Here is a 13,461-nt window from a genome sequence, read left to right on the forward strand (position 1 = left end):
GTGAGGTAACCCAGTCACAGAAAGACAAACATGTACTCACTCATATGTAGATATTAGACATAGAGAAAAGGATTACCAGCCTGCAATCCACACTGCCAGAGAAACTAGGAAACAAGGAGGACCATAAGAGAGACATACACGGTCCCCCAGCAAAGCAGAAAGGGACAAGAGCCCCTGGACAAATGGGGAGCATGGGGGAAGGGGGAGGGAGATAAGAGAGGGAGGAGGGAAGGAGAGGAGGGGAAAGGGGAGCATGAGGGATCAGGAAGATTTAGTGGGGAGAGGAATAGAGGAGAGCAGGAAAGGAGACATATCAATAGAGGGAGCCACGATGGGTTTGGGGAGAAATCTGGCACTTAGGGAATTACACAGAGATCCACAAGGATGACTCCAGCTAGGACCTTAGGCGATAGTGGAGAGGCTACCTTGGATGCCCTTCTCCTATAATGAGATGATGACTACCTTATATGCCATCCTGGAACCTTCATCCTGTGGCTGATGGAAGGAGAAGCAGAGAACCACAACTGAGCACTGAGCCAGACTCCTGGAATCCAGTTTCAAAGAGGAGGGTGTGATGAACAAAGGGGTCAAGACCATGCTGGGGAAACCCACAGAGACAGCTGACCTGAGTAGGTGGGAACTCATGGGCTGGGGGACCAGCATGGGACCCAACCCAGCCCCCCCCCCCGGGTATCAATCAGCTGGGAGCACTGGGCTGTCTATGGGACCTCAGGCTGGATATATCCCTGGTGCATGAACAGACTCCAGGAGTCCATTTCCCATAAAGGGATACTCTCTTAGCCTGGATGCATGGGGGAGGGCCTGGGCCCTGCCCCAAGTGACTTAATAGATTTTGGTGATCCCTCATGGAAGGCCTCACCCTCCCTGGGGAGTGGATGGGGGACGGGTTGGGGGGACATGGGAAGATGGGATGGAGAGGGAACTATGATTGATATATAAAATATGATTGCTTCTAATTTAAATACAATCTATAGAAAAAATCCTACCAATTACCTGCGATATATCTTTTAGGGGCAAATAGTTCTATTTTCCAAGGCTCTCTATGAACAATATTAGAAATTAGGTCTGTTTGAAACAGTCAGTATCTGGGCTGCATGTTGTGGCAGCACCTTTAATTCTAGCATTCAGGAGGCCAAGGCAGGCAGATCTCTGTTGAGCTCAGGGCCAGCCTAGACTACATAGTGAGCACCAGGCTAGCCAGGGCAACATGGTGAGAACTGTCTCCTCCCGCCCTCCCCCCAAAAGTCAGTTCTAGTTGTTTCCTGTGCAAAGTTGTTTTTCTCCAAATGGCACAAACATAAGTGCTCATGCTCACACATTTTTTCCAAAACAAACAAACAGAAGCACTTTTAAGGCCTTGCAAACTGTACTATGCACGGAGTCCAAATTCAAACATGCATATCGGGAATTGTCAGGCACTACCCAGCTTCCCCACCACGATCTCATTTTATAAACTTCTCTGACACAAACAGCTCCACCACACGACGTAATTTTCTGAAAAAATCCAAGTCTCCTAAGGAAGAGTTCACTTGCATATTTAGTAGCTGAAAAAAAAAAAAGTTCCAAATCTGGGTGGGGTACACCGGCCTCTCCCTTGACCAGAAATCTCGCTGTTTTTTTTCCCCTTCCAAAAACATTCTGATTGCCTTTGAGGGTTAAGAGTCCATCTGTATTTCTCTGTCTTTATGACAGTGGTATTTACAAGCCAAATCCAATGTCCAAAACCAACAGTCCAGTCATTACGACACTGCAGCTGAGGGACATTTTCTGCTTCTGTCTTGTCATCAGTTGGACCCTAGGTGCTAACACCGCAGGTGTGGGGGGACAGGGCGGGGCTGGGGGTAGGGGTGGGGGTTGACTAAGGGGAGCACGCAGGTAGGGTTACTCACTTGAGTGTGGTGAGCTCTGTAAGGGAGGGTTGTGTAGCCTTGAGATAGCTCTCTCTTCTTGCGGCCACTTTGGGAGAAGGCTTGGGACTCGTGTCTGAATCCCCGCTGTCCTCGTCCCCCATGGCCTTGATGTAGCTGCCACTTCGCATCCTTCGGCAGGGGATCTCGTCGCCCTTCCCGCGAGGCGTGTACCCTGTCCATTCATCTTGGGGAACCTGGTCAGATGTAAAGGAGACAGGTCACAGTTCACTTTCAATAAAATGGAACGTCTTAAAGTCCCCCCCCCCCCCGTATGATTCTGGCATAGAGATAAATTATCTAACCCTTAGATCTTTAGACCCTTAGACATTCATTTTTTTAAATTAAAGTTTTACCGTAACCACTTTTTAACACACACACACTCATGCTGCCGTCTTAGCCGAGCGCAGAGCATCTGGAAAGTGGGAACCCCTGGCTCTGGTGACTTAAAACTTCTCAGCTTTCTCACACGTAACAACAGCAGCTGAGCTGGAAGCAGATGATGGGGAGGAAAGCCGCTGGACTTGAACTTTTCACCGACCTGCCTCCTTGGGAGTCGGGGAGTGTTCCCCGGCTCGTCCTGGGGTCTCTGACTTCGCGCCCATCCCGTGTCTGCTTCTTTTCTTCCTGACCACCGCTCTGTTCCCTAGTTGCATTTCCTCCCCACTCATCCATTCTTTCCGAGCTCTTGTTAGTTTATATCTGGTCTCAGTGATGTTTTCATAATGGCCAATTGCCCCATCTCAGTATTTGTGCTTGCTGGCTTCTCCAGCGTGTGCGCGCGCGCGCGCGCGCGCGCGCACACACACACACATACAGCGCACGCTACACGTCACTGAAATTGCCTCCCTGTTCAGCATCCTGCTTGCTCTATGACTTGGGAGAGTTACCGGTCAGGTCTCCCCTCCCCCTCAAGTTTTGCTGGATCCTGTCCTACATCCCTCACTGCGGAGTCCACAGAGAGGATGCTGCCAGTGCATTGCTTTCCCATGTTTTTCCGTTTCCGTTGAGCTGATCAGGGCATTACAAATTCTGCTTTACGTTGATTACATTACGGCACCACTTCCAATTCCCCCTATTTCCCCCCCTGCTTCAGCATGGGCTCAACCCAGTACCTATTTAGCTTCATCCTTCTTCCAATGGCGAAATACACACGTAACAACCACGGACTTTAATCCTTCAAGGAGTCAAAAAGAGCCCACAGTGCCATGGTGCCCTGTATTTGGGGCTTCATCAAAAAAGAGACAAACCAGGGTGAGGCTGGTTTTACCGCTGACATGCTTTACAAAAGGTGGGGGGAGGGGGAAGAGGAAGGGGGAAGGAGAGGGGTACGTGGAGGGGGAAGGGGGGACCAGCAGACACACAAACATAACGCTACCTCTAAGTCAACATGCTTGTTAAGTTGAAGATGCCGCGCCACAATGGGATATGCGCTAAAGAGACCACTAGAAGCATGGCCCCCTCTCGGTAATGAAAATGGGAGTAGAAGTCCTAGAGGGGGGTCTGGCCAGGTTTGCAACGATAAGATAAAATGACTATAAGTATGCATTTACATACATACACATACACACATATATGTATATGTAGATGATGTATATGTATATGTATATGATGTGTGTATTAGGGTCTCATGGGCAGGCCAGTAACTCATCGTGCAGCCCACGCTGGCTGGGAACTCTCAGGCCACTTGCCTCAAGCTCTTGAATTCTGGGGTCAAAGGTGGGCACCAGCATACCCAGCAATGAGACATTATTTAGCTCCTTGCATACTGGGACTTGGTATTTAGATGCTAAGTAGTTCCTGGTTACCGGAATTGACCCAGCACCTCACCAGCTACGTTTAACTATACTAAGCAATTTGCTCGCAGCAACTTGTTTTGTCGGCGTAGCTCCGTGCTTTTATTATCTTTCTGTAATTTCCCCCTGTGAAAAGCTGGATCTCACACTGCTGAAGGCACTGGCCGAAGGATGCAAGGGAATCCTTGGGATTGAAAATCACTCAAGTTTCTCACTCCAGGCAGACCCCTTGTCCAGGAGTAGATGACCAACACAAAGCAGACTTAGTGGCTTTTTTGTTGTTACACTTGTTTTGGCAGTTTTTATCTTTTTTTTTTGTTTGCTTGTTTTGATATTATTCAGAATAATATTTTGAGGGGGGTGCTAAAGTTGGGTAGGTATGGAGGTTCTGGGAGGAATCGGGGGAAGGGAAACCTGATCAAACTATATTGCACGAAACATTAAAGAAAAAAGACTACCACACTGACTGCATCTGAAGAAAAAAATATCTGGAAGACATAAAAGGGTGCTCCAGCTGAACTTCAAAAATCAGAATGTCTTTTTACATGGGAGATAGTCTGTGAATTTGAAACTCAAAAGAGTTAAGAAAATTGCCCATGATGACTTCTTATCTACATCAGACATAGATTTCTAAATATTACCCACTGCAGACAGTGAGATTACACATTCACTATCAGAAGCACTGTTCTGTCCTCCTTAAATCATGGGCTTCCCTGTGTAATCAAAAAATGCCATCAACCGCTCACAGCCCCTCATCCAGGGGTGGGGCCTTGTGAGTCTCTCCCTCATCCACGCTGGAATGTTGACCGGCTTGACCATGAGCAGGTATCCAGAGCGTCCACAAGTTCTTGAGTACAACAGCCCCGTCATGTCCAGAGGACATGCTTTATTTCTCTGCGGTCGTCTCCAAGCTTTAGTTCGTGTAGCCTTTTTCTGTCCCTCTCTCTGGTTGTTCCCTGAGACGTGGGAAAGGGGTACAATTACAGATGTACCATTTAAGGCAGAGGACTCCACAGTCAACTTTTGTCTACACTCTGACCAGCTGTGAATCTCTGCACCAACTGTCATCTAATGTAAAAGGAAGTTTCCCTAATGAGGGGTGAGAGTTGAACCCTGCAGAAGAGGAGGTGGAGAGAGTGTTAAGAGCCAGAGAGGATGGAGGACTCCAGGAGAACAAGCCCCCCTCTAAGTTATCAACTGGGTAAAGTTCATATGAACTTACGGAGACTGAAGCAGCAAAACACCTATACACTTAGCTTTCAGTTTAATATTTTTGTGGGACCCCTTAACGTGTGAACAAGTAGTTCTCTGATTCTTGCTCCTGCTCTTGGGTCTCCTTTCCTCCTGTTCATTTACTGCCTTGTTCAACTTCAATGTGATGTTTATTTTTTGTCTTATCTTATATTTTGTTGTGTTTGGTTGTTAGCTCTTTGAAGCCTGTTCTTTCTTAACAGCAGACAGAAAGGGAGTGGACCTGAATGGGAGGGAGCAAGGGTAGAGCCGGGAGGAGTAGCAAGAGGGTATAGCATGAATAATAAAAGCCCAGAGACAAGCCGAGCATTGGTGGCGCACGCCTTTAATCCCAGCACTCGGGAGGCAGAGGCAGGCGGATCTCTGTGAGTTCGAGGCCAGCCTGGTTTACAGAGCGAGTTCCAGGACAGCCTCCAAAGCCACAGAAAAACCCTCTACCAGGGTTGGGGAGATCCTGTCCTCAAAGTGGCTGGAGACTAATTGCCTAAGACTTTTATACTGAATACCCCATGAGACCCTGAGCTCCTGTCTTATATACATCTCTAGTGCTGGGATTAAAGGCATGAGCTCTCTTACTCTTTTAGACTGATTCACTCTCATGTAGCTCTGGGTGGCCTTGAACTCACAGAGATCCATCTGTCTCTGTTTTCTGAGTTCTGGAATTAAAGGTATGTGCCACCACTGTCTGGCCTCTGCGGCTGTGGCTAGCTTTGCATCTTGATCTTCAGGCAAGCTTTATTAGATTATAAACAATATATCGCCACAAGAGAGGAAACTAATCAGGATATATTGCATGAGAAATGAATCTATTTTCAACAAAAGAAAAAAAAAGATAACTTTTTGGAAGACAGTTTGATACTATGTCCACTAAGCAAAATAATAGTAGTAGGTTCTCTCCTAGGGTCAGCAATAGGTTCTTGCCATGTTTACAGTACAAAGGATAAGTTCCTTCCTTTGTGGTAGGCCATAAATCCAAGCAGAAAGATGTTGGTTACCTCCACAATATGCATGCCACTATTGCACCAACGGATTTATCGGGCTAGGCTGGTCATTACATACGCAGCTAGGTAAGATCATTGATGTCTTTTCTCCCCAAGCAGCCTGAACAGCAGTTTCTGGTACTGTAAAAGCTAGGCTGTCAATTCTATGATCTTTCCTGTCACCAAAGTATGTGGTGCCTTCTGTAGTAGGCACTTCCAACCAAAATTTCCATATTCTTATGCTGAGCTCATGGGGTGCCAGTTCCTTGGATCCACACGCTGAAGGGGTGATAGTGTTTTCCCCTCATTTTGCAGCAGAGGGAACTCAGTCTCTGGAACGAGGCCAGGCTACAGGTGTGAAGAGCAGAGTCTCAACAGGGCAGTGCCTGGGCCTTAGTACTGGCCGGGAATTGATGGGGGTTTTCTCTCTGGTCTGTGCTTTGCTGCAGCTGTTGGACTGTGCAGTTATAGTTCTTGACCCTGTCACAGTTCATCACATACAACACATTTGTCATTGACTAACCATGCTAAAGGGCCCCAGGGTCACCACAGCAACAAGGATGTCTCAGGGAATTATAAATGATGAGAACAACCTTGTTTCCCTTCAGTTGGCAAGTGACTCATGGCATAGCTGTAATCACGTTCAGATCCTCGTCTCCGTCATAAGCTTGGTGATTGCGCCCTAAAAATTAACAGCAAGCCCGGGCCACTGATGACCCGCCACTTGCCATTTCTCAACACTGATGTGAGGTTCATTAGAGTTGCTTTCTGGAAGCAGGCAGATGAATGACAAACTGATTAGCTAACATGCCAGTTTCTGCTCAGGTGCTTTGCAAACTTAGCTCAAGGCAGAAACCTGGGCTCCGGTAAAAATAGTCTGTGATCGTTGCTAGGGGAACGGGCTGAGAAGTGTTTAATCTGTATGCCTTTCAATTAATCATTCTTTTCGATTGATAGAGGTGAAAGAATTGTACCGATGTGGCTTCCACTGGAGTGGAGCATAAATATTAATATATTATTCATCCGCTCAAAGGGAGCATACAGCAAGGTTTCATATAAAATAACAAAGAAGCTGGTTCCAATAAAATATAGTAGACCTGGGAGAAGAAAAATTCCATTGCTAAACTGTTAGCATGAGCAAAATCGCTGAAATTAAGTCTCTCTCTCTCTCTCTCTCTCTCTCTCTCTCTCTCTCTCTCTCTCTCTCCTGTGTGTGTGTGTGTGTGTGTATCTAAACAATTCAAAGCAAAAGAGGGACAGCTCAGAGGTACATAGTTTTAGAGGGAAGCATACTGCTCTGTAAAGAGTGCAATGTTACCTGTCTTTGGTCAGAAAGAAAAAAATGGTTACAAGGTGGCAGCTACTGTTTTGACCTAGTCAAAGATTGCTGGACTAGACTAGATTTCCCCTTTCCGCTACTAGGCTGGGTTTTCAATCCTTCCCACCCCCTACTCCCAAAAGGCACCAGTCCTATGCACATCTACAGACTTTCAGGCAGGCATGAATCTACGAGTGGCTAATGCTTTAGATTTTGGTGGTAAGTCTCTAACACCAGGAACATCCCTCCCTGTGCTGACTGACACGCGTGTGGTTCAGACAGGCTTTCAGGTCTGCTGGCACTGTGTTCTGATTCACCCCTGTGAGTACAGCCTAGCACTGCCAGCAGCGTCCGCACCGCCAGGGTTATAGGAATCCTGGGAGCTTCCTTCTTCTCCTTTTCCACTGCTCTCTGCCTGGGTGACCTACTGCTTCGTTTTCTGCTGCTTACACCAAGGAGCCCCCTTAGCTGCTCCCCCACCTGACGGCACAGGAAAAGGTGTAGGGAAATCTAAAGAGAAGGTTAACCCTGCCCACACTCTGAGAAAGGTTACGCTGTTACTGGTGGTGGTGGTCTAGGGCTGGGAGTCCTGTTGCAAGGGGAGCAGATGGACAAGTGTCTGGGCGACAGGGGGACAGCGGGTGGCCCCACGTGTCTGGGCCATTCCAGGAGGCAGCTGGGCCCAACTAAGGAAGTCACAGGCAAAACAGTCTCCTACAGGTTAGGTTTGATCACAGTGATAGGTCACAAGGAGAGATCATTTACTTTCTAATGCTTGTGTTTAAGCACTAACACTCTAACAGAGAGTTTTATTTATTTATTTATTTATTTTTGTGGGACAGCTCTGGCTGTCCTTAAAGTCTATCTGTAGACCAGGCTAGCTTTGAATTTACAGAGATCCACCTGTCTCTGCCTCTTGAGTGGTGGGATTAAAAGTGTGTGCCACCACTGCCTGTTTTTTTTCCCCCAATGATTTTGAGGCAGGTTCTGATGATGTAGCGCAGGCTCGCCTGTAACTTGCTGTGTAGCTCAGGCTGTCCCCCAACTCGCAATCTTCCTGCCTCAGCCTTCCTTCTCAGTACGGTGATTACAGGCATGTGCCAGCTTGTCTATCTGAGAGTTTTGGAAAAAATGAGGAGTTGTGAGCAGTTTCCTATGTGGGGTCTACAACTGAAGCCACATGTCATCATGGGGAAGTTGAAGGACTCACCACCAACCAGTCAGTGACTGTAATCAGATGCTGCCACCCAGGCACCCAGGAGGTGAATACTTTCTTTACTGCAGTGACCTCTGCGGCACCAAACAGTAGTCTATCCAGTCACAGAACAGGGTTGAGATCGGGAAGCCATGGCCACCTAATGGGACATGCTTTCATTTCCCTAGCCTTCCTGCCTCCCCGCTGCTCTTATTCTCTTACCGCTGCAAGCCGCTGTAATTGTTTATTTGCCAGCAGCACATGATTCAAACTTACAGGCAGATAAGCAGAGAAATAAACGAACAAGATAATTTGAGAAAAAACAAATGCTAAAGGGAAACCAGATGAGACAACATGGCAGGGTGTCTGGAAGGGGGCAGCTGGCCTTCCCTTGTTTCTCTCCTGCCTGCAAGGGGTGACATCCGAGAATCACAGCAGCGAGCCTTAGGAAGACCTGGGTCTAGCCAGCATAAACGGTATAGCATAAGAATAAGCTGGGAGTAACCCAAGTCGGGCCTTGAAAAGTGTCAACCTGGGCAGAGAGCACCGGGCAGAGGCGGGGCGGTGATACAAGGAGGCACCAGCGGGCGTGGCCAGGTCACATTTATCCTATAAGTACCTCTCAGGTTTTCCTCCAAAGATGGACTCAGCCTTCCCAAAGCCCCCCCTTAAACCACTGCAACCTAAATTAGTCTCTTTCGTGAAATATGATCTATTGACTTGGGGGTCTGTGAGCTGTAGCTTGGAGACTAAATGCGGCTCACTCTGGGCTTTTATAAAGTATAAGCTTTACTGGAGTGCAGTCATGGCCGGTGATTGTATCTTGTCTGTGGCTGATTTTTGAGTTACAAGGGCAAAACTGTGGTGGGGGAGAGAAACTGTACAGTTCACAATGTGGGGGGGATAAAACCTCTCAAGGCCCATTCTTTGATACCGCAGACACAAAAATAATTGAACATGTTAAACGGGAGCATAAATTCAGGACAGACTGTCTGCACCAGCGGTTCTGAGTGTTAGTTCCCCATCAGGAAGTATCCCAAAGCTGCTTTTCCTCTTCAGGAGGACGCACTTTCCTGGCTTTCCAACGACCCTGCATGATGTCTGTTTGGGTTTAGAAACCTTAGGGTACAAGGACCCCAATGGGCCCTACTTTTTTTTTTAATTTTAAGATTTCTTAAAAGAACATTTGTCCTAAGACCTCTGTGCATAAATGTTGGTTGTCAACACGATCTCTTACATACTATATGTGTGACTATGTGTGTAATCACATGTTTGACTCACTCTTTTCATATCTGTAAAATAGGAACAGCTATCTAAGGACTTTATGAACTTTAGGCACCTTACAAATGTGACCATAGAGGTTGGAAACATAGCTATATTTTAAGTGTAGCTAACCATAAATATCTTGGGGATGACAAAGTGACAGCCTTTCAGGATGATATCCTTCTGCATATTAGATATTCCAGTACAAAGATATATATATACATATATATGATATATACATATATATTATATACATATATATACATATATGTATATATGACTATGTAAATACCCATACGCAAAAATACAAGCATTTCTTCTACCACAAAGACACAGAACCCCTAAATTGGCCATGTGAACCAAAAGGTACTTATCCATCTTGTAGGCCCTTTGGAAATGGACTGTCTTATGATGCTTTTAATTTCTCTCCCTTAGGTTTCCCCAGATGGAATTAAAAGAGCATCATACGGGTTCTGGGAGACCAAAGAAGGGGTCCTTTAAAATATTCTTCCTGTGGAGGTTGAGCTGAGGTTATTACCTCCATCTGGATGTCTCAAACTTGTCCTGCTTGGCTAGCAAGCTTCCTGCATTTACCTCTCCCTGCTTTCTTAAGGTGAGAGGCCTCATTTTATGTCAGTGCAGACCTCACAATCCTTACAATCCTTTTTTTGTACCAACAAGAAAGAAAGGAACACCACCAACGAACTCTAGATATTATGCTGCATCTCAGAAATGATGAATATGTGAAAAATATGGGTCTTAGGATCAGCTTACCACTCGTTTAAAATATATGTGAAAACAAGAAATGAGACAGTAACAGTGCTCATATTCAGCCATCTGTATTCAGCATTCATCTGTCTTATGTTTTTGTGGGGAAAAAAAGCCCACCTCTAAGTTCACATAGTGTCTATGATTCTGATGGACAAACTGAACAACAGCAAGAGTTCTTTTGTATACTCTCTATCGTAATATGTTATCAATTACATATCATAATATGTATCAAATGAAGAGACTAGGGAGCAGAGAGGTCAGTAGCTGGTGTTGTAGAACCCGACTCTCAACTCTCAAGCTGGGTTCTTCTCCTCTTCAGGGTTCAGGAGAAATTTTCCTTCCATTATTTATATATATTCCTTCCATGCTGTTGCTACTTTACAATAATCAACAGAATACACACTTCAGATAAAAAAATCCAACTTCCTATGGATTTAAGATCAGATTACGGGAAAAACTGAGTTAATACACAGACCATAATTTATTCAACTTGGGATAAAAATGGCAAGAACTGCTATTTATGATGAAGGAAGGCCTGTCTATCAAAGGCCCTGGCAAAGTGTACAGGCTTGAGACTCTGCTTCAGTGGGCTACAGGTCCTGAGATGTATCTACAGCTAGGACAAGTGAGACACTCAGCACCCATGATGGTCCGATGGCCGAGAGAGCTGGCTACAGGTCCTGAGATGTGTCTACAGCTAGGACAAGTGAGACATTCAGTGCCCATGATGGTCCGATGGCTGAGAGATGGGATCATGTGCACATCCTTGAGAGTAGAGCATCTCAGGATGGGAGCTGGATGGTGAGGTCCAGAGTAATGAAAATGCGTGAGATTTGGGGAAAATCTGAGAGCCACAAAAGGAATGAAGACTTAGAAAGCCTGGACAGCTGAAGTGGAGTGTATGTCCTGAAAATCCACAAGGGTAGGCTAGAGCTTTTCTGGAGGAGGCGATGGAGCTGGTAGCTGTGGGCACCAAGGCAGGGTTCTATGCCACGGGGGTAGGCGGAGAGCCTGGAGAAATGAGACGCACGTGGCTGGGCAGAGAGACTGCAGGGAACAAAACGAGGAGATGTAGGGGATTAGGGTCACCTTGCCTATGCCTGCAAGGTGGCCATTTAGCACTGTTGACGTTTTTCCAAAGAACAGGACATTTCGGTGATGGTCATCAGGTCAGTGGTGGTGCTTGGCCTTGGCTGAGGGGGTGCAATGGAACTAGCCCTTCTGAGCTTTATGGACAAAGGTCAATTGCAGGACAAGATCTTGTATTTATGAAAGCTGAGGTGGGGGATCTGCTCTCTACAGAAAAAAAATCTAACAATTATATGGAATAGTCTCCCAGGATCAGGGGCAGGATAGGGTTGCGGACAGCAACCTCCAGCAATCCTGTAAAACAGGCATTGCCAATTTTGTTCTGCCCTCGAAAAGCCGAGACTCAGGAGCGGTGAAACGACTCTCCAAGGTCATCGTGATGAACGAGAGGTTTGCTGTCTGGCACCAAGGCTTTTTAGCAGCATCACCTAGCCTCTGGTGAATCCATCACGACCGGGTGATGAGCCGATAAACTACAAAAAAAGGAAAAAGAAAAAAAAAAGAGTGGAGTCCATGCTCCCACTTAACCGCACTTAAAAATGAAATATAACTATTAAAAATAATCACAAATGTTATCTTGTCACTTATTCTCCTAGCACCGCTAAAAGAGCAAGTACTTAAAACATGTAGGACGTGAGATGGTCCTTTGGCAGCAGTCCTGCGACTCTTGCCACCACCGTTCTCTGCATTACGGATTAAACAGAAAAATGCTCAGTCGTATGAGTGTGGCTGGGGGGTCAGAAGACTTTCAGGACAGTCACCCGGGGGTGAACAGTGCCTCTGGAGGCCTCCGAGCATCCCGGCATGCTTTAGCATTGCTAGGACGGCTTGGCTGTGGAGACCAGACTCCCGGGGACAGCCTCCTGCAGGGAGGGCGGCGAAGCACTGGCCTTCTAAGCACTTTTAGTGGCTCTCAGATTCCCTACTCACTCGGCTTCTTCGCATCTTCTTTGTAGCCTGGAGGATTGCTTTTCTGCTCCACACAGCTTTCACCTTGACAAATACGACTTGGCTTAAGTGTCCCTGCAGCCTTTTTAGCTTGCTCTTCTCATAGCAAAGGCAGCAGAAGGAAAAAAAAAGAGAGCAGGAATAGGAAAATTACAATGACATGACATGCAGATCCTCAGGCTGTCCGTAAGACTGTCCTTACACAAATAGGATTTGATCTCCCTAGCAACCAACCACCCTTCCTCACTCCTATGGAGGCGCAAGGCTGAAGCGCGAATGAGCTTGCTCCACTTAAGGTTACCTTTCTAGGGACAAGCACGGATACCTACCTTGCTTAAAATAGGGGCTGTACCCCGGGTCAGTGTCAAAGCCCCCTCTACATGTTCTTGAATGCTCTCAAGAGAAGAGAACTTTGTAAGCATCAGAACGTAGTGGAGATCTGTCCACTGAGTGGCTCTAAGATGGTTTTCAACTACAAACATTTATACTTGTCTTCAGGGGACCTGGGTAAACATGCCCAGACCATTTTACAAAACATAGTTTCTGACCTCAGAGAAATCCAGAAGTTTTAACTGGACCTGGAGATTGGGAGGACGAAGGAGAAGACTGAAAACCAGCTTCAAAGCGTGTCACATGGAGTTGGGCACTAAACTCTTTATGTGGCTGGAGCTTGTTCCCATAGGCCCTGTTCCCTAGTGGGTGATACTGTATTTGTGGGAATACCCAAAGGCCTTTTAAACAGGTACTCGCCCCTGGGAGCTGCTGGGAAGCATTATCAAGGTGCCAGATGATGACAGAAGGGGACTGTTGGGCAGAGTCTTAGTGACATGAGGTCAAGAAATAGCAGCTGAGATGCCAGCCTCCAGGTGGCTGTACGAAGGGGCAGAAGGGAAAGTGAACATGCGTTTTTACAGATTTATTC

The 13,461-nt window shown here is 46.6% G+C and overlaps 1 protein-coding gene across 13 annotated transcripts in view; it reads right to left on the reverse strand.

Annotated features, from left to right (window-relative positions):
- The window catches only part of Dlgap1 (DLG associated protein 1), a 796,987-nt gene that overhangs the window by 243,838 nt on the left and 539,688 nt on the right, over positions 1 to 13,461 (reverse strand). For 12 of the 13 annotated variants that reach the window (XM_040752844.1, XM_040752843.1, XM_040752842.1 and 9 more), the window contains one exon: positions 1,911 to 2,125. In XM_040752844.1, coding sequence (XP_040608778.1) covers positions 1,911 to 2,125 — 215 coding nt within the window. Of the gene's footprint in view, positions 1 to 1,910; positions 2,126 to 12,521; positions 12,636 to 13,461 lie in introns of all 13 variants that reach the window. The other variant, XM_040752847.1, reaches the window with a different exon arrangement.

The sequence above is a fragment of the Mesocricetus auratus genome, unplaced genomic scaffold, assembly GCF_017639785.1.
Source record: "Mesocricetus auratus isolate SY011 unplaced genomic scaffold, BCM_Maur_2.0 Super-Scaffold_100010, whole genome shotgun sequence".
NCBI lineage: Eukaryota > Metazoa > Chordata > Mammalia > Rodentia > Cricetidae > Mesocricetus > Mesocricetus auratus.